Here is a 27,869-nt window from a genome sequence, read left to right on the forward strand (position 1 = left end):
AGTGCAAACCAAACCATTAAGGGTATATATGAGGTTCTTTAACACAATTACAACTGCTTTATGAAAAGTAATTTTTATAATAACAGCACTGTCTCCATCGCAAAAATCTTTAAAGATATTATTTCTTTGTGCTTAAAACTCTTACAGCTTTTATTCAGTTCTAAAAATATGAGGTCACAAAATTTGTATGACTTAAAATGTTTAATACTAAGAAAATTTGTAGGACTTAAAATGTTTAATACTAAGAAAGGTCACATATTCTCAGAAGAAAAATCACACATATTATGTAGCCAATAATATATGCTAATATGTAAATAAATGTGCCAGTGGGACAAGGTAACACATAGAAAAGAGAACATGAAGTATAAATATTGGAGGATGAGGAAGGACTGAAAGAAGTCAATGGACAAAGTTATGAAAGAGATAAAGCTAATTGTTCCAGTTCTAACCATCATGGATATTTGTTCTTGGTGGTAGATAGCACATTCTACAGCCAAAGTGTAAAAGCCAGCATGGAGGTCTCCAGCCGTAGAGTAGCTACTCTGTGTAGAATTTACTGAGATTTAAATACCTGGACCTTGTTAATTTGGCGCATGTTTGTTTCTAAGTTTTTTCTTTGTTGTATTTTGTAGACAGGGTCTTACTACTAGCTTGGAACTTGATATGTCGACCAGGCTCACCTTGGCACTCAAAGTTATCTACCTGCTTGCTTCTGCCTCCTTAGTGCTGGGACTAAAGGCTTGCACCAATATGCTTGGCTACTTACAAACTTTTAAGGTATAAAGTTTATTTTTAAAAAAATCTTACTTATGACCATACACATATAGACTATTTATATAACAGTGAAAAGCTCCAAGTTTTAATATTAAAAATATTCTTCCTTTAGTTAAACGCATCTCATTATTAAATTATGTTACCTTAATGGGAGGGCAGTGAGAACGGCAAAAGTCATTGATCTTCTTTTGTAATGTCAGTTTCATCTCAGTCAATACTATGCACTGTTGAGAATAAAGACCAGAAAGTGCACAATTACTTTTATAAAATACAACTTTCAAATTAGAAGCATGTCAATTCTAATTGCCAAAGAATTATAGGTATCCTCACAAGATAGTTACTATTCCATGTTGTATTCTGTTCTAGGATTAATAATTATAGAAGTACAAAATGGAAAATAAAAGTAAAGACAACATATACTCATATTAAATAAATTCCTTTACTACAAAGGTCTCACAATTGGAAGCAAACCTTAACACCATATATTGTGTTTGCAGTCTCCCAAAAAAGGTTGAGATTTCTGTCACTGTCCTGCAATCACTAATATAGCCACCAAAACATTATTTTCAGACAAGCTGAAAGAGTGATAATTGTAATTTTAAAAGATCTTGGTAATCAATCTCTAATTTCTGCATTCAACAGTTTCACAACATAGCTTTGCTTCACATTAATATTAGCATTACTGAATTATTATTAATGTATCATATTAACAATTTATATATTATACAATATTATTTAAGACAAATACTTTTCAATGGTTAATTTTTTATTAACACTGTGATACTAGTAGGTGTGAAAACAAGATTTTAATATAATTAATTTATACTTATTGAGTCCAAATGCTTTCTTGTAGGCAGAGCTCTTAACTGCTGAGTCATCTTTTCAGCCATAACTATTAATATTTTTTAATTAAAAACTATGTCTATGGTTGTTTTTATTTTTGCATGCATGCCTGTGCACCACTTGCAAGCCTGGTGGCAGCAGAGGCCTGTGATTCCCTGAGTTAGAGAAGGTTGTGAACTGCGATGTAGTTGCTGGGACTTAACACCCAGGTTCTCTGCAAAAGTGCACTTAACCATTGAGAAAATTTTAAAACACAAGATTTTTAATTTAAGGATCATTCTTCCCAGAATTGTATAATTTGTACTTCTGCCAATATGATATGAAAATTCTTTTTTTATGTAGATTCTTGCTGACATGCTATCATTTTTAAATAATGACTTTCTAATTGCGATGAAATTTTTGAAGTTTATTTTGCTATTTTTTCTTCCTTCCTTCCTTCCTTCCTTCCTTCCTTCCTTCCTTCCTTCCTTCCTTCCTTCCTTCCTTCCTTCCTTCCTTCCTTCACATAGTGGTCAAAGAACACACAGTATTTCTTTTTCCTTTGAAACAAGGCCTCATGTAGTCCAGGGGAGCCTTGAATTTGGTGTGTAGCTAAAAATCATGAGCTTCTGATTCTCCTGCTTCCATCTTCAAAGTGGCAGGATTCAGACATGTCTTATATGTAGTTTTACCTGACGCAGGGACTGAAATTCAGTTTCGCCCATATTAGTAAACAATGTAGCAAAAAAGCTACATGCCTCATCTCCACTACTGCAATTTTGTGAATGTCTCGAGATTTGTTTTTATGTCCTAATACATAATATATTTAAGGACCGTTTCATGTGCTGAGGATGTATATTCTGTTGGATGAAATGTTCTGTAAATGTCTGCTGCTCAGTACATTATCTATAGTACTTCAGCACTGTTTTCTGTGGGGTGACTGAGAAAGGGTATCGTTACTATGTACAACTGGCAGGCCTTGTACTCACTCTTTACCTAGCATTTCTTTAAGCTTGGGGCAATCCTTCTTTGTTTGCCTCTCAAATAACAGGAATGAGGTATGTGTCACCACAACCATCTTGCTGTGTGTGATGATCTGTCCACTGATGAAACTGCAGGGTTCAAGTCCTCCTCTAACACTGTACTGGATCCTACTTGTTAGATATTACTAAACTGATCCCTTAACTAAATGGCTATTTTCATCTTACAGTTACTCTGTTTAAGAATACCTACTCCTGCTCACTTTTGGTTTACATCACCATGCACGTGGGTGTGCGTGTGTATGTGTAACCCTGTATGCACATCTGAAAGCCAGGAGAGTCTTCAAGTGTCTTTTTCTATAGTAAGAGGACTGCCGTATTGCCCTGACTGAGCCAGAGCTCACTAGCTCAGCTACAATGGCTCGGACAGCTAGGACAGTTCTGAGCACCCCCGTCTTACTCCTACCCCAACGCTGGCAAAGCCATGCCCTGCTTTCCTGAGCGCTAGGGATATGAATTCAGTTCCTCATGCTTGCAGAGAAAGCACTCTTACTCACGCTATCGTCCAGGCTAGGAATATCTTTTCCCCAACTTTCTGCTTTTAGTCTGTGTGTTTACCACTAAAGTGAGTCTCTCACAGACTGTATACTGTCGACTCTTGGTTTTGATTAGTTTTGTGCCATCTAACTAAGGAATAAAGTCCCAACTACACTTAAAATTAATACAATGTAAGAATTTGTGTTTTTCTCATTGTTTTGAATAGTGCTCATTTAAGTCTGCCTTTCTTCATGGGATAAAAAAATGCCATTCCATTTCCTCTTGGTCATGTAAGGTTTTTGTTGAACAGTTTACTGGCTGTTGAGTGAGGGTACTTGTAAATGTGACTTTTTCGTCTTCGTAGCTTGGCTCTTTTCATTCTTTTCTGTGTTATCTTTACAAACAGGATTCATACTTTATGTATTCTCAAAGCTAGCTACGGTTCTTTTGCTTCTGGATCTGGATCTTGAGTGTCTTTTGGAAGCCTGGTCTGGTAATAATAAATCCTTCAGTTTGTTTTTTTTAAAATCTTGAAACAACCTTTTCCTTTTAGAAGGATAGGCTTCCAGAGTAGAGTAAATCTAGTTGAATTACTTTTTTTTCTTATTTCTTATGCATGTCAAAATTTATATTTCCGATGGATCATGTTTATGGGTTATACCCTCATGTTTTCTGTTGGTATTTATGAAACATTACAGGGTCATATATTAGGGTGCGAATTATATAAAATCTAGTACAGGCTCCACCATATTTTTAATTGAAGGGAGAATTCTCAGCTGAAACTTTTTGATATTAACGCTTTCTTTCTTCTGTGCAGTGTGTTTACATAAGTCAGAGGTGACATCTAGTATCTTCCTCTATCACTTTCCACTATGCTTTTCTGAGACAGTCTCTCATAGACCCTGGAGCTCATCAATTATCTAGGTTCAATGGCCAGGAAGCAATGGGGATCAATATGGGTGTTGAGGATCTGAACTCAGTCCTTTTGCTTGGATAGCTAGCCGTTTACTCAAGAATCACCTCTCCAGCCTGACACTGACTTGTACTATTTCTAGAAATCTAATCTCATAAAGTGAACCTTTCCACCTAAACTGAATTTTCTTTTAATTTCTTAAACTTTTCCTTATTTCTCTCTTCTATAGTATAATTTATTCATACTTATTTTCAACTCTGTAGTGTTTATTAAGCACTGTTTATCAACTAAATTTTAACTTAAAAAAGATAGAGCAGGAACAATAAATACATATTGTCAAAAGAAAAACAATGAATTTCAACTGCATATTACTGCCAAATACCTAGCTTACATTCAGGAGTTATTAGAATTTTTTCTCAAAAAGAACATTTAATAGATATAATTTTAACTTGACTTTTTAAATTCTGCTTTTCAATATATTAGGCTAAACTAGTTATATTACTTCCTTGGACTCTATCAATAAAACAATACAAAATACTAACCTGGTATTTTTCTAAGAAGGAGAGGTCTGTGGTTTCATCAAAAGGGGCAGAGGATGATGAGACATGAACATATGGATTTAGTTCTGCAATATGACGAAGTACAGCTTCAGCCCTAGAAAATAAACACATTTACCAACCTTTCATTTATTATACTCAGTTTCATTAGATACTTGAAGAACATGAGAGGGCCCCAGCACATGTAATTTTAACAAAAACTAAGTAAGTTATAGATAAACACAATTTATTCATTTTTACAGATAGCTACACAATCTTAAGACACATCATCACACGCTGCAGCAAGCCTCACAATCTTTACATATGCCCTTTTACTTCTGGTCTCTAAGCTTCAGGTCTCAGTGATAGCAATACTACAGATTTCTTTAGACACAGGAGTAGAAGGAGGGACTATCAGAGGGAATAAAGAGTATATAAGCACGGACAAGGCAGGCACCAGAAAAAGAAATGGAATATATGTCATGAAAGCAGGAGGAAGGACAATCTAAATCGATGAAGAGACGGTGAAGAGGGCCGAGAATGTCAGTGTGTGGGGCAAGGGATAAAAGCAAACTATAAAGGTAGATGTGTATAAAATGTGACAATAAACCCATTACTTTGCTAAGGAATTAAAAAAAGAAAACTTCCTTTAAAGATGTCAAATTCATTTCAAAACCATGACAAAGGAAATATACGCCAGTATGCATTTATCTAAGGCAGGGTAAATTCATCTTGACAAAGTAAACAGCTATGACTAAGCTGGCATTCTAGATACAGAAAACATTCCATATGTAAGTCTTTAAAAAAATAATCTCATGACAATGTATCAAAATATCTTTACCTGTTTCTCTCATTAACAACATCATCTTCACACAGAAAGAAATTGGTCCCTAGATCCCATGCTTGGCATTTTTTTGTATCATGAACTGTCAGTGCCTTCAAAGAGAGGAAAATGCCTGTTAAGTCCAAAATAGAACCAGGATGCATACTACCTCTAAGGTTATTTACAGTGTACCGAGAATACTAAGTATATATGTGAGAACTTAGTGTTTTAAGAACTGAAAAAGATAAACAGTTCATCTTTATTCAGAAGACAGATTATATGCACCTGAGAAACTCCAACAACCTGATGGAGAAGCTACACAGTGAGAAGCTTTAAATTTTATGAAAGTGGCATGTTATATAAACAACATAAAGAAAACATTCAAAAAAATTTATATAAAAGCACTTCAAAATATTCCATACCCCAGATGATAAAGGTAATGAGTAAATTTTATCATGTCACAGCTCATTAATTTACAAGGAACATGCTGGAATATACTTATTTTGTTGCTCTTGAAAATGAAATGCTGAGTAACACCTTCCTCATTAACTAGACTGGAGAAGTTCAACAAACTGACAGCATATTCTGTTAGAGGATGATGGGATTCAATCACTCTCGCATTATGGTGGAATTATGAGGTGCCATAGTACTTTAGGACAACGTCTGGTAAGATGATGTGCACTTTCCCTTCAACAGAGCAATCCTATTTTTAGAAATCTATCCTATAGTGATATATTATTTGTGTTTCAATAAATAAAGCTTGCCAGAAGATCAGAGGGCAAAGCAGCCACACTAATCTAATCAGTCACATAGGCCAGGCAGTGGTGGAACACACGTTTAATCTCAGCAGCCACACTAAACAGCCAGAGAATGGGCGGTGGTGGTGCACACCTTTAATCCCAGCACTAGAAAGGAATGAATACAAGGCAGGAGGGACAGCGCTGGGTCTCCATCTGAGGATTCATGGAGGCAGGATGGCTCTTTCAGTCTGAAAATTTCATAGAGACAAGAGCTCTCTTAGTGGCCTGGCTGCTTTGCTTTTCTGATTTTCAGCCTGAACCCCAATATCTGTCTCTGGGTTTTTACTAATCATACAACACTGTCCCAAAGACGATGTTCTTGGGAAAATCAAAAACACTTACAGCCAAGGTTATTAAATAGATGTATTACCATTAAAAACACTAGAACAACATGTACATAAACATGGGAAAATTGGTATAATGTGACATACTCACACAATATAACTATAAAAAACATTTTATAGTTTTATAGTAACTATAAAAACAATGAAAAACATCACTATGGAGTAATCTTAGGGACATGCTGTTAAGTAATAAAAAGCAAGGCACTTTAAGAGACACAGGAAAAGAGAGATATATAAACTTGAATAGGATATTCCTGTATACATGTATTTGCTTATTATTAAATACAATGAAGAGTATAAGATTAAAAGAGAATGATCTAAGGGAGAAGATAATAAAGAAAAACTAGGCTAACTTGAAAATATTTTTATTTTTTGCTTAATTTTGAATTAAATAAATACCCTATAGTAGTAATATTGAATTTAAAAAGTGATACCTGAGACTCTAACCCAAAATAATATAAACTATTTTTGAGTTGTTTGCATGATTAATTAACTGGAAGAGCTATTGAATATAAATTTCTTTTAAAAAGCTACCAGTCAAAAGAAAAGGGTTTTAGAAAAGGATAAAAAATATTAATTTTCAATAATTTGTGAGTGATATTGAAATTGATATTCTGAAACTCTGTCATAGAAGTTAAATATAATATAGGACAAATAAGTGACCTGTTATTAAAAACAATGAATCTTACATAAGAGAAAATACAAAAACAGAAAGTGAAAGAAGTAATCCATCATTCTTACAGTGAATTAGAAATTTTGCAGTAACTTATAATTTTAAACTTGAATACACTTTAGTGCTTCCTGATGATTTGTTTTATCTCTATTCCTCAACAAGACTTAAAGTCACAGAAACTAAGGAGGTTATATCAAAGGAATTCAGAAACTTAAAGAAGATCCATTAATAAAGATGAACCAATTTAGTACTAATAAAAATAGAATGTAGAATGAATAAAGCCATAACATCAGTATATTTAAATATACAAATTCGTCATCGATATAGATAAAGTTCATTAGTCATAGCTGAGGGATGATCATGATGACTTAGAAGGTGGCAAACAGCAGAGAATGCAGTATAATATTTATTCTGTTTTTCACATGCAGTCTACAATTTAGTGAGATTAAGTAATCAATAAAGATAAAATTTTCTTTCTAAATATTATAGCTAATAAATGAGGAAGAATGACAACTGCTAACTCTTAATGAATATAAACAATGACGAGTAATAGATAAAACAATAACAAAGAGAATAACAGAATATCACCTTTTGGCAGAACACAGTATTTCCTATGAAATGTCTTGTCAAATTAAACAAATACAATTTGAATCTGGATATGACTACCAGTTTATAAGAAAATACAAGCTGTAATTATATGTAATAAATAGCTTTTTCAGTGTTTCTATTTTGTAGGAGATAGGTCTCGCCATGGAGCACTGGCTGGCCCAGAACTCTCTAGTAGACTAGGACGAGGCTTGGTCTTCAAGCCTCTTGCTTTTAAAGTGCTGTAATTAGACATGTGCCACTATTTATGTCACAGAATGACTGCTTTCTTTAATAAATAGAGTTAATGTGAAAAACAATCAGGGAAAGAAAACCTACAAATTAAAAGAAAGAAAGTTGCAGTGTACAGATTCTCGTGGTTCCTGATTAGAACAAAATAAACTGCAAGGAAACAAAGCTGATTCTCAACTGGGCATCTTATGTTTATGCTAGCTAGCTTTCAGGGTAGTGCCAACAACACAGACTTCGTGACATTTAGGCTGCTGAGTAACCCCTTCTCTTGATTATGGGCTGGACTTCTGAACTTAGAGCTAATGAATATACTTTGTCGTGTTAAGTGCTGTCCCTCTCCCGTTTAGTCCCTCATGATGCCAGCTGTCATACTGTCAGCAGCACTACAGAGACAGCCATATGGTAGAAATGGAATGACCTCTGCTCCATAGCCAGGAAGGAACTACGGTCTGCAGTCCTACGGCCCACAAAGAAAGAAAGCTGCCAACAACCAAACATGAGCGTTCTTTGACGGACCACTCCCAGGACAACTATAGCTCCTTTGAATACTTTTTGCTGCCTTGTGAGAGAGCCTAACAGAAGAAAAAGCTGAAAATTTTGCCTATGCCAACTGGACATAATAAATGATGCTGCGGAGTAAATGATTTTAGAGAAATACAAAACAAATTTAAGTCATAAGAAATTATTAGATTTTAAGGTGTTAAATGGCACTAAGTTATGGCTATATTAAAGATATATACTAAAATATTTAAGAGCGATAAAATATCTGAAGTTCTTAAAGAATTCAACAGTTGCTGCCGGTAGGGAATGAGAAGCAAATATACGAAAACCACAAGTACGTGGAGTTGGTGACTCAAGCTGTATTATAGGTAATTAAGAATGTGTTAAGTGACTTTTTATGTTTAAATTTTCAATAAAATTAAAAAATAGCAGCATTAATGATTCTGTTATGTAAAATGAAACAATAAGGCAAAGTACATTATCAGTTCAAATCAGCAAAAATGAAACAGTTCATAACAAACCACTTTTCATACTGCAGGTGTATACTCACTTTAATCCCTGCAAGAACAAGATTCTTTGCTATAAAGGAAAAAAAAGGGAATAACTTAGCATTGCAAATTAATACAAAATACAACTTCATGAGGCGTTATCACATTTCTGAGTTAACTATATTTTTTTTACTTGATTAAGAAAATTAGAAAATCCAGGAGTAAAAAAAAAATGAATTGATATATTTTGCATAATCATATCATTTAAAGATATCTATTCACTTCTCAGGGTTTTTATAAATATACTATGCAACCATAATGAATTAAGAATGATCGTTTGGCCAGGTATGGTGGCACACGCCTTTAATCCCAGGACTAAGGAGTCAAAGACTGATAGGTCGTCATGAATTCAAGGCCTGTATGTTCTACACAGTGAGCTCCACATAGCCAGGGTTAAATAGTGAGACCTTGTCTAGACAGAACATAACAAATGATCATTTAATTAATAGCTACTAAGCTATTAAGATCACTACATGAGAGGTGTTTTTGTTTTTCTGTGGAAGACTATAGCTGCGCTACAAAATATTTTGTCAAAAATTCTGATCAACATTTTGAATCTAATTTCTTCTAATGAAAATAAGAGCTATAGTCTTTATGTTATGCAATTCAAAAGTACCACAAGAATTATAGGAAAAAATACTGCTTACCAATTTCTACTCCAAGACCACCCATACCACTTAAGAAGACATGGGACTTGGCCATCTTCTGCATTGCTGTGTCACCAAGAACATATCTCTGTCGACTATATATGTAAAAAACAATGAAAAACAAAATAATTATTTCATCAAAATAAAATCTGTCTTAAAGTCTGGCATTACAATCCACATTCCAGGAGGCAGGAACTCTCCTCTTTATGGAATTCTGTGAGGTGGACCTGCCATTGTTCCATTCCATCCTGTCTGCTCATTTCATTATTTCAGTGGTCACTACAGGCATCTGATTCTGTTATCTTTGTTTTAAAATTGACTACAAACAGGATCTTAGAGGGAAGATTCAGTTCTCTTAGCTTAGTCCCATCTAACTTGATGTGCCATGCTTTGTTGACACACATGGGAGGCCTGTCCTTTTCTGAATGGAGACAGAAGAGGAGTGGATGGAGGGGGAGCAGGTAGAAGGTAGGTAGGGGAAGGAACAGGAGGAGAGGCGGGAGGGGAAACTGTAGTTGGTATGTAAAACAAAAAAAACTGAGGGGAAACTGTGGTCAGATTGCAAAATAAATGAAAAAAAACTTCAAAAAAAAGAAAAAACTTAAAAGTCACAAAAGGACTAAATACAAGGCTTGTGGAGGATGGAACTAAAGGATGTACATTTGACAATTAAGATTTACACATCCATAAGGTTATAAAGCCTACTTATTCACGGCAATACAAATTGAACACATACATACACACACATGCACACACACACACACACACGAAGAAAGAGAGCGAGAGAGAGAACTGGGGGAACTGGCCAGGCAATTCTTGAGTATTATTTTGCATTGACAACCTGGGAAAACACACTTGGGATCTTGTTAAGTTATGCATCCTAAAAACAAGCTTGCATATGAATATATATTCCTAAACTTATGAACACAATCTGCTCAGCCTGCATATACTGTTACTCATACGTACACACTTTCAGGGCTGACCACTGGTCTTAGATAACCAACTGGGGCTCCTCCTGGGTAAGATTGTTTTCTCCCACTCTAGGCATTCCTTAGCTGCCTATAGATAGTTATTTGTCTAGGGTTGGGGCCCGTTGACATTTCCCTCTGATACAAACATGATTTATTTATATGTATAGGTGGGGTCTGTGTGTAAGGGTGCCCACAGGGGTCAGAAGGGTGTATCAGACACCCAGGAATTGGAGTTACAGGATGTTCATGAGCTGCCTGGTACAGATGCTAGGAACTGATTTCAAGCTTTCTCCAAGAGCAGTATGTGCTCTCAACAACTGAGCCGTCTCACTAGCCACATTTATGAGATTTATTCATCTTGATTAATGTAAATGGTCAATGGTACTATTAAGGGTCATATAGTAAAAAGGTAAAAATGTAAAATACTCAGCAAAATGTCTATGACATGCACTGTGAGATAATCAAATAATTGTGTAAGATAATACACAGAAGTACCAGAATCTATGGGAAATCAGCAATACAGAAGATTATTTGTATTTAAGTTAGAAATGGAGTGATTTCAAAGTGAGATTCATTCAAATTAAATTCTAAAGAATTAATTCAAAGGTTCATTAAGATAGAAAAAGCATACAGATGCGCAGCTCATGACTGTCTAGCACACAATGCTCTGCGTTCAACCTCAGCACTGTGTAAACCGGGCCAGGTGCTGCATGCCTGTTCCAGCGCCTGAGGCAGACCAGGAATTCACTCAGCTACCTAAGTTCATGGGCAGCTTTGGTTACCGGAGACTCTTTTCTGGGCCAATGGTAAATAATAGGAATCAGATTTACTCTCCTGTTTTAAATAACTGGAACTAATAAATATAAACAAAACAATTCAAACACTAAAAAATAACTTAAGAGTAATTTTTGATAGAAAACAAAGCAAGCTTCAATTTATTTATTTGTTTATTTATTTATTTATTTAATTTTGAAACAGGGTCTCATTATGTAGCTCTCACTACATAGCTCTACAGAGCTGGCTGGCCTTAAACTGATAGTCTCCGGCCTCTACGTCCTGAGCACTAGGATTAAAAGAGAGCACCATCACATCATGGCCTTATTTTAGATGTAACCTGAAGAATTTCTAGGTTGCAGCAGAGAGAGGGAAATGCACCTGGAATCTGGTGGTCTCCCTAAACTGAAGAGCTATAAACTTAAGAATCCAGAGTTTGGTCAGAGGATGGTTCAGCAGGATGGTACAGGTAAAGGCACCTGTAACCCAGCCTGCTGACCTGAGTTCAACCCCTGAGACTCACAAGGTAGAAGAAACCTAACTATCTCCAACAATTTGTCCTCTGACCGGCACACACATGCCACGGCACGAGTGCATACACACATGGAAATATATACATAAATATTAAAAAACAATTTCATGAAATAAGTGAAAGTTAGGATTTTAAACTAGAGGGATCAGAAATTGGCAAAAGGTTCTCTAACTTAAATTGAGTACAGATTACCAAACGCATAAGGAAAAATCTAAAGCTGGAAAAATCACCTCAAGGGAAAAGGGGAGCAAACACTACTAGTAAAATAGAGCTCACGAAACTTTGTGTTTTGCTTAAGCACAAAAATACTTCGCAATACAAAGGGCATTAGATACAGTATTAAGAATATTACATAAACAGTGAAGAAAATTTTGCTCTGAATTTAATGAAGACTCCTTTGGTCATAAGCTGAAAAGCAAGCGAGGAAAGGAACATACTGTTTTTTAGTAATTTAACTGTGTTCCTAAATAAAGCTAAAGAATATTTTAGGAACTTAACATTATTTAGCATCCAAAACTATAAAATCCACAAAGACATCCATAAAAAAGTTACCAGTATACAAAAAGTAGGGCAATACAACCCATACTGAACTAGACATAACAACAGGTGTACCTTCAGGAATAACAGATGCTAGAGCTGAAGGAGAGAGATATCCTGTCAAATATAAATATGACCCACATGCTCAAGAAGCAGAAAAATATAACTAAAACCCTCCAGAGGATAGAAATATAAACCTAAGATAAGAACAGTTTGGATGGAACTAATGACCTGAAGGTAAGCACCAGACCTTCCTAACATGAAAACAGATACAGCCTGAGAAAGTCGTGGTGTTTCTTTAGCTGAATATATGTGAAATTGGAATTTTTAAAACAGAATGTGGAAAGGAGGGTAGAAAAAGGTATGAATGGTCAATTTTTTTTCCAGGAATACTAAACTCACATGTGAACAATTTCCAAACAAGAAATATAAGGAAAGCTAACTGCACTACGGTATACCACAAACTTAGGAAAGAAGGAGCCAGATCAAGAATTTTTAAGGAAGGAGGGGGGCGAGGAGAAGCAGGAGGGCTTCTGGAGAGACAGAAGGAGAGGAGGTGAGCAACTTGCTATTCAACCTCTCAGAGGAACGGACTTCAACTTTAACCTTTGAATCTAGAGTTCTTTAGAGGGACAGAGATTTAGTTAAATTCCTTTCCTGCCTTTGAAAACAGTTGGTGCCTGAGGGGAAGGAATTCCCTCAGGTGGTGGCTCTGGCAGCCTAACCTCTCTGAGTGGTGCAGTTGGACAGCAGTGGATTAAAAGGCAGCAACAATTTTAAAAAACGCTGACAAAAAAATTTCTACATTTCCCCCTGAAGTACCGCCAACTAGGGATCTTTAGGTACACAAATGTGTGGAACTCTCCTAGTCACGCCATAGGTCGCTAAAAAAACAACCCTCATTCCATTCCCTCTCCATCAAGACTGTAACTCAGTCACAGATTTCTCCATTTCCTATAGAGTGTATTTTCTTGAGAAAACACTAAAATAATCATCCTCTAAAATTTGACTATACAACTCAAGTAACTCCTACATGATCAAGAACATCGGAAAGCCTCTTGTTTAAACTCAGGACACTTAGGTTCATATTGGACAATAAAATTCTTCTTAGTTCTATTATTTAAGTCAAAAGAACCAGGGGTTTATTTACATAACATTAAAACTTTCATACTACATATAACATGAGAAAACTCCACAAAAATCCCCATTTTACTTGAGAGGAACCTGTAGGATATCCATACAAAATTCTGCACAGGCATAGTCTCCAAACAGACTATGTGATTCTGGGGTAATGATCAGAAAAGGTGGTTTTCGGGCTCTAAGGTTCTTACCTGTATAATCCATCATCGATTTCCACAGATTCTGTAGACATGGTAGGTAAATTTTTACTTGCACTAGGGAGAGAAAAAACAAACCCAAACTTTTAAAGATCATATATGGCTTTTGAATATTAATACTCTATAATGTGAAATTCACTTATGCATAAGACGAGATTCACAAGTTACTAAAGGTTGTTATACATAAAATGTATGTTGTGTTACGTGTTACCTTCCTTAGATTTTTAAAATGTTTTGAAGTTAATTTCAATAATTGCTGGTCTGTGTAGTTTTAATGTTGAGGTCTTAGAGCAACCAGACAGTACCTGCACTCTTAAGATATCAGCTAGCTAATAAAAACAGCATACTCATACAACATACTATTTTGGCAATAAAAGTGTACACACACACACTATTTGTAGTCTCCTATCATCTTGTTTCTACTTCTTTCACTTACTGTTTTATTTTGGCCAAAATTAGTTTGGTGGATTAAATTTCTGAGTAAAAATGAGAACGAGTATATGTACACCCTGCTCTGCCACTGAATGGCTATGTCTGCCACTAACTTTCCAAAAAGTTCTGTGTCACTGACTGGTTCAAGAATACATTCAGCACTCGGGAGGCAGAGGCAGGCGGATCTCTGTGAGTTCGAGACCAGCCTGGTCTACAAGAGCTAGTTCCAGGACAGGCTCCAAAACCACAGAGAAACCCTGTCTCGAAAAACCAAAAAAAAAAAAAAAAAAAAAAAAGAATGCATTCAGCACTTGGGAGACAGAGGCAGGCGGATCTCTGTGAGTTCGAGACCAGCCTGGTCTACAAGAGCTAGTTCCAGGACAGGCTCCAAAACCACAGAGAAACCCTGTCTCGAAAAAGCAAAAAAAAAAAAAAAAAGAAACATTCAGCCAGGTGGTGGTGACACACAACTTTAATCCCAGCACTGGGGTGCAGAGGCAGGGTGGGGGGCAGAGGCAGGGGATCTCTGTGAGTTCGAGACCAGCCTGGTCTACAGGGTGAGTTCCAGGACAAGCTCTACTGCGACACTGAGAAACCCTGTCAAGAAAAAAAAAATAAATAAATAAATAAAGGATATGCTCAAAAACAGCCATGCCTGATTGCACACACTTTTAATTTCAGAACTCCAGTGGAGGAGGGAAGAAAAGCAGGGGTTCTAAGCCATCCTTGGCTAACTAGAAGGCTTGCAACTAGTCACAAAACCAGTAATAATTAACAACAATAATAATGATGATAATAAAATAATGATTATATATGAGACCATAAAAAATGCTCCAACTAAGGGGTGCTTATTTGTATTTAATAATATTTCTCAAGTCGATTTTAGCAGCATTCGCCTGGGTAGACAATACGATTACTTAAATCCAGTACCTGAAGCATCCTTTTCAATATACAATGTAAAATGTTAGGCCTACATTAACTGAAAATAATAAACTCGTCACCTCTACACTTGCTATACTGTATTCTAGAATACAAGTGGGGCTTTATTAATTCTAAGATGACTGATAAATAACCCAAACATGGTGAGAGTATACCAGGACCCCACCCCCATAATTTTGCAGGCTGGGAGAGAAAAACTCCCAAGACCCTAAGTGGGAAATAATCATGGAAGCCTTGGGCTCCTCCCCGTGCCCAAGCACCCCCGTAGTCAACAGGGGTTTTTTGGGGTGTCCAAAATTGCAACTGGTTCATACAGACTTGTTCCCTCGAAGTAACAGTTTTCTAAGTCGCACGGTTGCAGGATGGGGCACAGTGGCGCTGCAGTTTGCCTCTTAACGATGCCAAGCCACAGAGGCCCCAACCCACTCCTGATCAGGCCCAACCGGAGCAGTGACCTGTGGGGAGGATGCTCAACCCTACCGGGAACCGGCAAGACTCGGGAAGACCCAGCCTCCCCGGCGAAGGCGAGCTGCGAGGCTCGCGCCCACGCCGCCACACCCACCGCCCGCTGGCTCGCCCGCTCGCTCGCTCCCCGGGGCTCCCCGCGGCCCCGTGGCCTCCGCGCGCACCGAGCCGCCCGGGCGCCGGACGAGAGCCCGCGCCCGCCTTCCTCCGCTCCTTCCCGCCTAGCCCGCCCAGCCCGCCCGGGCCAGGCCTCTCACCTGCAAGCTCCCCAGGAGGAGCAGGACGCCTCTTCCCGGCGGAGAGCAGCCAACGGCTCCGACCTCTTCATCGCCTTCTGCAGTTGCAGCCGGGGAAGGCAGGCGAGGGGGCGGGGCCGCCAGGGTCAAGGGGCGGGCGGCTACGTCACCAGAGGCGGGGCTGGGGAAGTGCGCCCAGGAGGGTGGTTCCCGGCAGCCCGCGGACACCTGACTTCCGGTTGGGGTGGGGCCCCCCCGGGCGAGCTTCCTCGCAAGTGGGGGGCGTGGCTAAGTGGAGGAGACCGCGCTGAGGGACAAACGCGGAACCCAAACACTGAAGTCCACGTCACCTCCGGCGGGGAGCGAAGCCGGGAGGGGCCGGAGGCTCGCCTGGTGATGGAGTCGCCTTTGCAGATCCTTGGGTAGTCGAGCACCTAGAGAACATCATTTTCCCAAAGCCCGGCCTGGATGCCACTTAAACATTCCATTTAAATAGTTTTGCTCATCTAGTACGTGTCAGACGTAGATGTCTGTAATCCAGTTTCTTTTCAGAGCTGTAAAATTTTCCACTTTCATTTTATGGGAGGAAAAAAAGGAACTTCCAGTTAATGATTTGGTTATAGCCATACAGCCAATAACCACGATCATCAGCGCTAGTGGCCAAGGTTTCTCATCTAATTCTCATTTCGTTGACTCATTTTTTGCCATTTTTAGAAAACAGTTGTGTGGACACAATATAATTAGGAATCTTTCTAAATAGCTCTGTATTTGAAGAAACATCAGCCCGTTTTTTTTTTTAAAAAATGACATTTACTTTGACTATAGATGTAATACATTGTTCTGTAAAGTATGATTTTAGTTCAAAATTGTCTTATATTTGGAAATATATGGTAGTCTTGGCAAGCCTACATTATCCTGTGTGTCCACCTATGCTATTTCTAAAATTGAACATCTCAAACATCGAAGCCTGTGTTGACTATCTGTTACATCCTGCTGGTTTTCTCTGTAGAAAAGGGTTTTTTTTTTTTTAATGCAATTGACCTTTTTTACATTAACATTCCAATAAATTTGGGTTGTGGCTTATTTTTTCAGAGTTCTGCTCTAGCACGAAATATTTCCTGTCCTTTTATTATTATAGTTTTTGGAGATGTGTATACATGTTGCTAGTTTTCATTTCCCTCCCATTTATTTTCTTAAATATTGAATATCTATTAGACAGTAGGGTCCAATGGCTAGATGATGATCAGGCCATAGCATTTCCTGATTTCATCAATCTCATGGTGTGTTTGTAAGTATTTTGGCTCAGATAGAAAGGGAGCAGGTACAAGGGACTGACCGCAGAGCGAGCAGGCCCTAGCCAGAGACTTGCACAGGACCAGGCCAGAGTCAATGACCTGCAAGGAAGCAGGCCTGAGTCAGCGACCTCCACAGGAGCAGGTATAAGGGAGTGACTGCCTAGAGAGCAGACTCAAGTGGGAGACCTCTGCAGGAACTGGCTCTAGCTGGGGGCCTCCACGAAAACAGGCTGAGACAGCAACCTCCATGGGAACAGGCCTAAATGACCCTCTGGATTGCAAAGTAACTCCAGGGAGCACTGAATGACCTCCTAGAACACCGAGTGACTTCTGGGGTGACTGGAACTATGGCCCTAACTGCACCACAAGGAGCAACCATCTAAGCCTTGGATCCACTGGCACCTGGAAGATTGATCATCACAGGCACCAGCCCCAACTACACCAATCAGAGGAAAAGATAGGTAGACAAAGCAATAAAAAAAAAAATAAAAAGATGTGAGAGTGCCCATCAACTGTGGGCACTATCATCCTTTGGTGGGCTAGGGCTGTGTAAGAAAGCTGAGCAAGCCAGAAGAAGTAAAGCAGTTAGCAGCATCCCTCTGTGGACTTTACTTTAGTTCCTGTCTCGAAGTTCCTATGTTGCCTTTCTTGGAAATGGACAATAACCTTTAAGTCAAGCCAGTGGTTCTTAACGTTCCTAAAACTGCAACCCTTTAATACAGTTCTTCATGTTGTGGTGACCACCAACCATAAAATTATTTCATTGCTACTTCATAACTGTAAGTTTGCTACTGTCTTATATGCAGGCTATGTGATATTTGGCCCCTAAAGGGGTTGAGACCCTCAGGTTGAGAAGCGCTGTTGTAACCTAACTAAACCGTCTTCTTCAAGCTGCTTTTTGGTTATGGTGTTTCATCACAACAATGAAGAATCTGGGAAGCAGAAAAATACAAATTAATTAGAAAATCAAGTTCAGAAAGTTTTAAAATGAAGAATGTAAAAGCTGACACAGGGATTGAGAGGCTTTGGGGAGATGACAATTTTAGCTAGAGATGTCCTGGATTATCTTTTTGAGAAAATGACAGTTGCTCCCAAGCCTAAATAACTTCAACTATGTGGAGATATAAACAAAAGAGAAATTTTGACCACAGGGAAAACAAGTGAAACTTTTAATTTTCTTCTTTTTAAAATATTTATTACATTCTGGTGTGTGCATATATTCTCTTCTTGAAACAGACTGGGCTTTTCCTAGAGAGAAAAAAACAGCATATGAAGGATATTCAGCATAAGAGAGACTTCTTCATTGTTTGCTTTGAAGGGGGAAGGTTGCCATGTGACAGGTAGGACTTAAGTGTGGCCCCCAGGTAATAGCCAACAATAAGGAACAAGTTGGCGTACAGCGGTAAGGAATTAAAGAGCATGTTGTTATATGGTCGTAATTAATTTGAGATTAAATGGCACAAATAAATTAATATCATTTTATTCATACAGCCAGCACCAGAACCCAGTATTCTTTCTAGTCTGCTGTTCTTTTGGTATATTATGCCTACATCTCAGAGACTGGACCACAAATTTCATGGCTAAAAATTAATTACTGAGGTCAAGTCAGCACAGTAGCACATAACCTTCTGAATTTTGAGCAAGATATTTGCCCAAGGGTGTTGTCCTAAAATTTGAATGGTATGGAAGCTAATTATTTAAAAAGCCAAGAGGTGATTTTTTTGTGAAGGAAATAAGTTTATTAAAATCTTAATGGTTATTCACTTACATAGACTGTGAATTGGAATACGTATGCTGCAGACAGAGTTTATGTCATCCAGATGCAGATGTTGAAACCAAGTCTCCACTGTGATGGAATTTGAAGATTGCTGTTTCCAGAACTGAAAGTTTAGAGATTCCTGTCATCCTTCAGGCCTTATAAGGCCATAGCAAGCGACACTCCTTTCAGAACCTTGTACTAGATATTAAGTCTGTGGGACCTTTGTAGTCTTGAAAAAGTGTGAATAATGAATGTTGGGTTCTTTGTTAGTATAGCTTAGAGGTTTATGTAGCAGCCTATACAGACTATGGCAAATTAAAGATATTTATTTTTTTTAAAAAAATATTGCTTATAGGATAAGAGAAGAGAAATTATCATAAGTTTGCAATTGAAATGTAATTTTTGAGAACCGTTTTTAAAAAATTGTTTTATTTTTTGTGTGTATTTTGTCTGTCTATATGTGCGTATACTACATGTGTTTCTGGTGTATCATACTTGGAACCAAAATTACAGATGTTTGTGAGTCACTGTGTAGGTGCTGGAAACTAAACCCAGGTCTTCTAGAAAAATGATAAATGCTCTCAACCACTGAACCATTTCTTCAGCCCCCCTCCCCCAGGACATTTTAATTACTTAATTATATAGGCAACAGTGACTGTAAAGAAAACATAGCAATTGTTCTCCTATATTTAACCTTTGACTAATAAGAACAGAAAACAGATGAAAAACCTAAAAATTCCCAAATAGTACTTCAAATTCTCTCATACTTTTCTAGGTAATATGCTATAAATTCATCTGGATCTTTTCTGACTGGGAATGGGAGAAAGTCGAGCACCCTTATGAATCAACATTCAGAAATCTATTTGCGAGATTCAGATTTTAGCCACAATCATTATTCACCAGTAGACCAAATTATAGTCTAAGCTCGTATAGGAAATGTGGTTGTCTCTGAGAGCAATGGAGGCTTCCTTGCCATGGGCAGTTGTAGCTCACAGAGTTAGCTGCTGAAAAACAAAAGGAACCAATGATCACCAGAGTTACTCTAAACTAGAAGAGTAAATTTTACAGACAGCATGAAAATGAGTTTAGAAAAAAGATACAATTATAAATGGGACCTCAAGAGAAACGACAAAGCAGAGCTCCTGTGTCTTGGGGATTGGGTCCGATCAAGCTGCTAGACTGGGGCTTTAATAGGACCTAGGGCAGAAACTGGGGAGAGGCTATGAGGAGGGGCAGTCCGTCAATCAGTTTCCAGGCACCTCTCAATTTTGGTCATGTGTCACGTGTCTTTTCCATGCAGTGGCACTCACTTGAGTTGTACAGAAGGAGAAGAAAGATAATAGGACATGAGATTAGGAACAATCAGCTGAACCTGAAGAGACTCAAGTACATTTCCAGCCAAGAATAAGAATTGAGGTCCCTGTCCTGAAACTGCCCGACCCGATTCTACTTCCTGTTCTTTTTTTTTTTTTTTTGGTTTTTCGAGACAGGGTTTCTCTGTGGCTTTGGAGCCTGTCTTGGAAATAGCTCTTGTAGACCAAGCTGGTCTCGAACTCACAGAGATCAGCCTGCCTCTGCCTCCCGAGTGCTGGGATTAAAGGCGTGCGCCACCATCGCCCGGCTTCCTGTTCTCTTCAATGCTGATTCATCATATGCCTTTCCCCACCCCCACCCCCGCCCCCTTGACTCAAAGAATCTCCAGGTCATGTTTTTTATCTTCAGCTTCTTTTCTGCTTGGTTTGAGAGCCTGATCCTTCAGCTCAGAGGCCATCAAATACTAACAAGCCTCTTTACCTCCTTGTTAAAAGTACATTGTTGGACCCCAGCCTAGCATTTCTTCTTAAGCATGACACTAAGAATTTGCATGCTTAACAGTGTTCCCTGGTTATATTTGTGGGACTATAGGACTGGATCATATTTTATGCTCTCTAACCTGCTTATTCTGTTTCATAGTTTGACTATCTCTTGTGTCTACATGGGACCTTCTTTACTGAATTCTGGTCTTTACTGATCTTCAACAGCCTTTGGTTTCTATCGTGATGTGTGTGTAGTTCTGTTGCTCTGGCTCTGATCTTTGGCTTCATTCTTTGAATTTTGTCTTGAATCTTGCCTGAATAGTGACACTTCTTTCCAATTTTAGTTTTCTTCTTGACAAATTTCCTTTTTTACTTGCACTGGTTTAATGCGTCTGTTGTAACTCACATAGGCTATATCATAACTGTGCAATACACAAGGTGTTTTGTACATTCTAGGGAAAGAATAATGAATATTGAGCAAGAGTGATGTAAACTACACAGAGAAAGTACACAGACACACACGCACACATACGTACATACACTATCATTTTAAAAGGCATCTAAACAGACAACTGGTGATTTAAGTTGAAGACAACTAGAAACTACATATGACAAAGGAGGGAACGCACAGCTGATACTTCTCTTTTTATTCCCTGTTCTTGTTTGTTTGCTGGCTTGTGTATCTATTTATCATTTTCCCCAGGCTTTGAATCCACTGTGACCTCTTCATAATCTTATGAGGTATGTGTCAACTAAAGTTCCCAGAAAATAAGACTCACCGATTGACTAGTTAGAATTTGTGTGAATGCGGAGAGTTAAGAGTTGAGGTTTAGATCCAAATTAGCTTGGCCTAGCTTGATCCCTCTTACTAGCTGTTTAGCTCTGTGCTTCACCTAACATTCTTGTAACAATCTGATGAAACGTTTTGGAATGCACTAATGAACTCCTAGCTTCAACTAAGACAAAGGGCAAAAGACCAGATAGCATCTGAGGCTCACAGCAGAGACGTCTCTGCTTTGCTGTGACTCAACTCCTTGATGATCCCACAGGTATACTTTTAAAGTGTGTTCTTTCATTTATGACTTTTTTGTTCTATAAGTATAAAAATTTTACCAAAACTGTTACCACGTGAGATATTTTAAAGCATATTTGACTCCAGAATAAAGTTCCTGTTATTCTCTTTGAGGGGAGAGCTATGTTGTTGTTGTTTTGATAAGTACATAATTTAAAATACTCCCCTTTCTGTCTCTTCACTTCTGCACACAATGAACAAATGCCCTCCTGGTATAACACACTTGTGGTCCAAGCAGGCCCAGGCCTCAGCTCTGTTTTCAGCGTTACTCAGGGAAAACACACTTCCTTTGCTTTGGCAGCCTCTACTAGAACATCAGAGTGAGGCTTTTAAAAGTTGGTAACCCTAACATCAGGAAGCTCTGATCCATAAACTAAAATCAACAACAGCAATGTAGCTATCCTATATGTGAAAAGCGTTGTTATAATACCACAGACAGAGAGAGACATACAGTTATTTTCAGAAAGGTCACATCTGACCGTCTTGTTGACTTTCTCAGCCCAGAATCCCCAATAGTTTGGGATAAGATAGCATTTGGGTACCAAGTAGATTTAGATGAGGTTCTGAAAGGATCCTAATGATGGGTTTGTTCCTGTGCTCTCATAAGGAAAGAAGTTACTGTGTCTGCTTTATTAAAGATACAATGTGAGATGACCATTGAAAACCAGGAACTGAGCCTTCAAAAGAGCCCAGCCATGCCAGAACCCTGATTTCTTTAGTTATTGGTCTCCAGAGTGTGAGAAATAAATGTTGTTTCTTTAAACCATGGAGTCTATGCCATAGGGTTATTGGAGCCTGTGCTAAGACATCAGTTATGCTTTTTTGGTTGTTATTTAGTTTTCTGTTTTTACATCCCAACTAAAGTTCTCCCCCCTTCCCTCTTCCCAATTCTTCTCCCCTCCCCTCCCCTCCTCTCCCAGATATGCTTTCCTGTAGTTCTGCAGGGATCCGAGATCATCTATTGACCTTCTTGCCATATGGTCTCTCTCACCCCATTTCAGTGTAACTGGAATTCTAGAGCATTCACCGAGATATGGCCTGAGTCCTTTTCAGAGAGGATGAACATTTGAATGTTAATGAGCATTACAATAATTCAAATTATTATTTTAATATTCAGATAATATTAATGACTTTAAAAACTATTAATATGACCGGGATTAAATTGGGTGTTGAGGTTTAAAGGAATAGTTATCAGGTGCAGATAACTCTTGAAGTTTTCTGAAACAGGGGAGTAGAGAAATGGATGGTAGGAGATGAAACTGAGATATTGTTAAACATTGCTATTTTAGTCAATTTTGCCATGTTAATATGTAGCCCTAGATGTAGAGAAACATGATAAAGTCGTCCCACACTGGCTCAGAATTGAGTATAATGAATGGTTATTTATTTAGGAGTAGACTCACAGATCAACAGTCCTCTGTATGAGCAGGGAACAGGAACTGAATTCAGCCACCAAGAGACAGAGTCCTTTCCTTTCCCTGCCTTTCCTTCTATCCTTCCTTCTTCCCTCCATCCCCTCTTCCCTTCCTTCATTCTTTCTTTTCTTCTTTCCTTTATTCCCCTTTTTTTTTCTCTATGAGACAGGCTCTCACACTGTAGTCCAGACTGGTCTCAGCTTGTGGTTAGTCCCCTGCATTTGCTTCCTGAGTGATCCCTTCTATCTGCTTTGATATTGCCATTTCATACAGAAGAGCACATCTTAGTACGAAGGGTGATATATACAATAAAAGTTGCTCACATATACAAAATTTGTTGAGCTTTTTTTTCCTATTATAAAAGCAGTATAAGTTTATTTGGGGTTTTGTATACAGACATCCACAAGGAAAAAAAAAGTGTCACAATAGCTATCTAAATTGTTCAATATACATGTTCTTTCATTTTTTTAAAAAGATTTTTTAAAAACTTATTTATTATGTAGACAGTGTTTCTTCTTCTGCATTTATGCCTGCAGGCCAGAAGATGGCACCAGATCTCGTGGTGGTTATGAGCCACAATGTGGTTGCTGGGAATTGAACTTAGGACCTCTGGAAGAGCAGCCAATGTTTTTAACTGGCTGAGCCATCTTTCCAGCCCTGACCTGTTATTTCTAAGCATGTATTTTGTTATCAACATCTAAAATGAGACTATTTATTTTATACTTGATTTTTTTTAGTTAATTGTAAGAAAAGGATTGTTGGTTTTTATTTTATTATTTTCTTTTCCTTAATAAGCGATTAAATCTCTAAGCATTGAGACAATGTTTAAATTTAGGCCCCAGATAGACTGGGGAAGTATCTCAGTGGTTAAGAATACTTGTTGCTATTACAGAGGGCCCAGGTTTGATTCTAGGTACTCACATGGCAGCTGAGCACTGTCAGTAACTGTACTTCTTGAGGATTCAGTTCCCTCTACTGCCATCCAGAGGCACCAGGTTCACACAGGGTACACAGATATGCATGCAAGCAAAACATCAATATATGTAAAATAAAAATAAATAAGTCATCAAAAATACAGGCCATTGACAAAATAAATGAATTCTAAAAACATCTTATATGTCAAAATGTAATTTCTTTCTGATAACCATGTAGATTCTGAGATAGACTTACTAATGGAATCCCTTACTCAGTTCTGTTATTAAACTACTTGGACTATAGTGTTTAGGATACTTACTACTCAATTCTGCAAGGTATCATTTGCTGTGAAATAATCGTTCTGTTCACTGTGAAGATGTGTTGCTCTTATTATTAATAAAGAACTGACTTAGCCGGGCGATGGTGGCGCATGCCTTTAATCCCAGCACTCGGGAGGCAGAGGCAGGCGGATCTCTGTGAGTTCGAGGCCAGCCTGGTCTACAAAGGGAGTTCCAGGACAGGCTTCAAAGCTACAGAGAAACCTTGTCTCGAAAAAACCAAAAAAAAAAAAAAAAAAAAACCCAAAAAAAAAACCAAAAAAAAAAAAAGAACTGATTGACTAATAGCTGGGCAAGATTTTGGGGGCAGGGAGAACACTAGGAAGAAGGGTGGAGTCAAGGGATTGTGAAAAGACACAGAAGAAGCAGGAGATGAATATGCCTGCTAAGCTAAAAAAAGAAACTGCAACATGGCAGATTATAGATGAGAAATATGGGTTACTTTAATTATAAGAGCTAGTTAGTAATAAACCTAAGCCATGCTAAGCATTTGTAATTGATAGTAAGTCTCAGTGTGGTTATTAGGGAGCTAGCTGGTTGTAACAGGGAGCTGTGGGCTGCTTCCTGCCACCCAGCTCCCGATTGCCTGGCTAGCTTATGCTCCGAAATAACACACAAATTGTATTCATATAAACACTGCTTGGCCCATTTCTATTAATATGTGTAGCACCACGAGGTGGTGACTTATCTTACCTAACCCATATTTAGTAATCTGTGTAGCACCAGTCTTACCGGGAAAGATTCAGCATGTCTGACCTGGCTTGCTTCATCGCGTCTGCCCTGGAGAGGAGAGGCATGGTGTCTGACCTCACTTCCTTCTACCCAGCATCCTGTTCTGTTTACTCCACCCACCTATGTTCTAACCTATCAGGCCAAGCAGTTTCTTTATTAACTAACCAATGACCTTCCTCTATCAGCTGGTGGAACAGAACTGACTGCTGGAATCAATGAGTCTTCACCTACAATTGTTCTCTCTAACATTCTGAAAATGAATTGATATAATCTTTGCTTAATTATTATTTAGGCTGCCTAACTTCTTCAAGAAACTGAATTACTTAAAGAAATGCAATTATTAGCAAATTCAATAGTCTAAATAAAAGAGAAGAACCAAAATGATGTCTTAATTGTCTGAAATATTGGATTTATTTTCTATAACATTTCCTTTCTACTAAAAACCTTCATCTTCTATAATAATATAATACATGAATGTAATATCCCATTTGAAATACTCTGTTGAGTGATAGTGATATAACTTTCAAAGGACATGTTTAAAATTGACATTGTGAACTTTAGTTTAAATCCATATCTATATCTATGAACCACAATATTGACATATTGTGATTTTCCCAAACATACTAAACCTTGAATAAGTTTAGATGTTAAAAAATTAAACATAATGAAGTTTCAATTATAACATTTGCATGTATGTATAATAACATGTATATGGACAAACAAATATAGTTAGATATATTTTATTATAGTAATTTTCACATATCAAGCTGAGATTATTAAACTTTTTTGTACCTTTGTTGGCAATCTGGTTTAGTTGGTAAATTTTTCTTTGGATAGTAATAGCTAATGTCTAAAATAATACAAACAGAACTGATACAAAAATACATTGACATATAATTTTATTCATGGGCTACATATGTTAGCCCTCTGTATCTAGATAGTCCTTTAGCAAATATATCTTTAAAATGCCCAAGGCAAATACCTGACTACAATAGTTTCTTGAACACTTACAAAACCAGCTGAGAGACATATGTTTTACACAGAGATGTACTAAAGCCCTTAGGTTTACCTTGTACATATATATCATTTTTGCTTTAAATCCAGAGGTAAGATTTACTATGTTTTAGGAGTAAGTATGTTATGAAGATATTTGATATTCATTGGTTTTGCAATTTAGCTATGTCCTGTGTTATCTATACAGTCTTAGCATGACTTCATGTGTAAACTTTTAGCATAAACTTCAGCACATGGAAAACTTTGAGCTCCACTCAGTTGACTATAGAACTCTATCTGTGATTTCTATGGGTTATGTTTAATAGAAAGTTTGATTAATACAGAAAGTAAAAAGAGAGAATTTTGGAAAATAAAGTGGGATCTGAAATTTTTTTTACACTGTTGTAAAACCTAAAGTAGAAAATAAGAAAGGGAAGGGAAGAAGAGATTTGTCATTGGTCAATAATTTACTTTCCATAACCACACATAGCCTAGGTGATTTGCAAGTTACTCTCATGTTTTGTATACTGTTACACAGTTCACATCCGTTCCTACTAGATAATTATTGAAAATGAGTTCTTATACTTTCTCACCAAGCAAGTATGATACTTCTTTTATTTTCACACCCTCCCATTCTGCGTGAAAAAGGTGAACCAGACCTGAGTGGGATGACGTATGTGGCCCTGTGCAGACATATTTTGGGAACTGTAGTTTTTTAGCAGTAGGTGTTGGTTTAACAATTAGAGTTTTATTTTTCCTTTCTCCCCTCTCAATAGTCTCTGCTGTTGTTCTTGATCTGTATAGGGGGGAAATTGTATGGTTTCTTGCCTTGAGTTTCTTTTCCATACCAAACTTCCTCTTTTTGTTTGTATATTTCCTTGATTTTTTTTATTGACTTTACTCATTTATTTGTGGGAAAATGATTTGTAGGATAAGGAGATAAACAAAAATTCCACCATATTATTAAAAATGGGTTTTGTATTTTGCTTACAAGGTAATTACTATATGCATTTTCTTTATTGTACTAAATAAGTGTTTATGGAAGTCAGTCAACATATTTTGTACAGTCGAAGGAATATTCTAATAGTATATTAAAAAATTTATCCCATTTAAAGACCTCTGTTGTGTAGTGGTTTGCCCCACTCTGCAGCATGTGAATGGGATTAATCTATATCATATAAACAATCTTGCCAGACTGGTGGGATTGAGTTGCTGAATAAGAATAAAAATGCTTTTAAAACCAAAAACAAAATTGGGTCTTTTAATCATGGGAGTTGAGAATGAACCTATGGACATGATTCTCTTTTCCCTGTGCTCTAGGCGTTGTGATGGCATCAGTCCATTACTGCTGCTGATGTATAGACAATGATTCTACTGTCTCCATGCCATAGATGTTGTGATATCATCAGTCTGATATTGCTACTGACTTATGGGTGTGATTCTACTATCTTCTTGCCATAGGTATTGGGACAGCAATCAGTCTGTTATTGTTGCTGAGCCCCTTTGAGAAAAAAAAAAAAAAACTCCCTAAACCATGGTGATGTTATGAGCATGTTGTTGCCATTGGCCATGCCAGAGGAGCAGCGAATTGCAGTT

The 27,869-nt window shown here is 37.6% G+C and overlaps 1 protein-coding gene across 1 annotated transcript in view; it reads right to left on the reverse strand.

Annotated features, from left to right (window-relative positions):
* The window catches only part of Uba6 (ubiquitin like modifier activating enzyme 6), a 69,044-nt gene extending 52,971 nt beyond the window's left edge, over positions 1-16,073 (reverse strand). Inside the window, exons 1-7 of the mRNA XM_057771473.1 lie at positions 15,980-16,073; positions 13,881-13,943; positions 9,736-9,830; positions 9,091-9,119; positions 5,404-5,498; positions 4,569-4,680; positions 918-998 (exon numbers count right to left, since the gene is read on the reverse strand). Of these exons, the coding sequence (XP_057627456.1) occupies positions 918-998; positions 4,569-4,680; positions 5,404-5,498; positions 9,091-9,119; positions 9,736-9,830; positions 13,881-13,943; positions 15,980-16,050 (546 nt within the window). The 5' untranslated portion in view covers positions 16,051-16,073. The remainder of the gene's footprint in view (positions 1-917; positions 999-4,568; positions 4,681-5,403; positions 5,499-9,090; positions 9,120-9,735; positions 9,831-13,880; positions 13,944-15,979) is intronic.
* Between the last annotated feature and the right edge of the window lie 11,796 nt (positions 16,074-27,869).

This window comes from Chionomys nivalis, chromosome 6 (genome assembly GCF_950005125.1).
Source record: "Chionomys nivalis chromosome 6, mChiNiv1.1, whole genome shotgun sequence".
Classification (NCBI taxonomy): Eukaryota; Metazoa; Chordata; class Mammalia; order Rodentia; family Cricetidae; genus Chionomys; species Chionomys nivalis.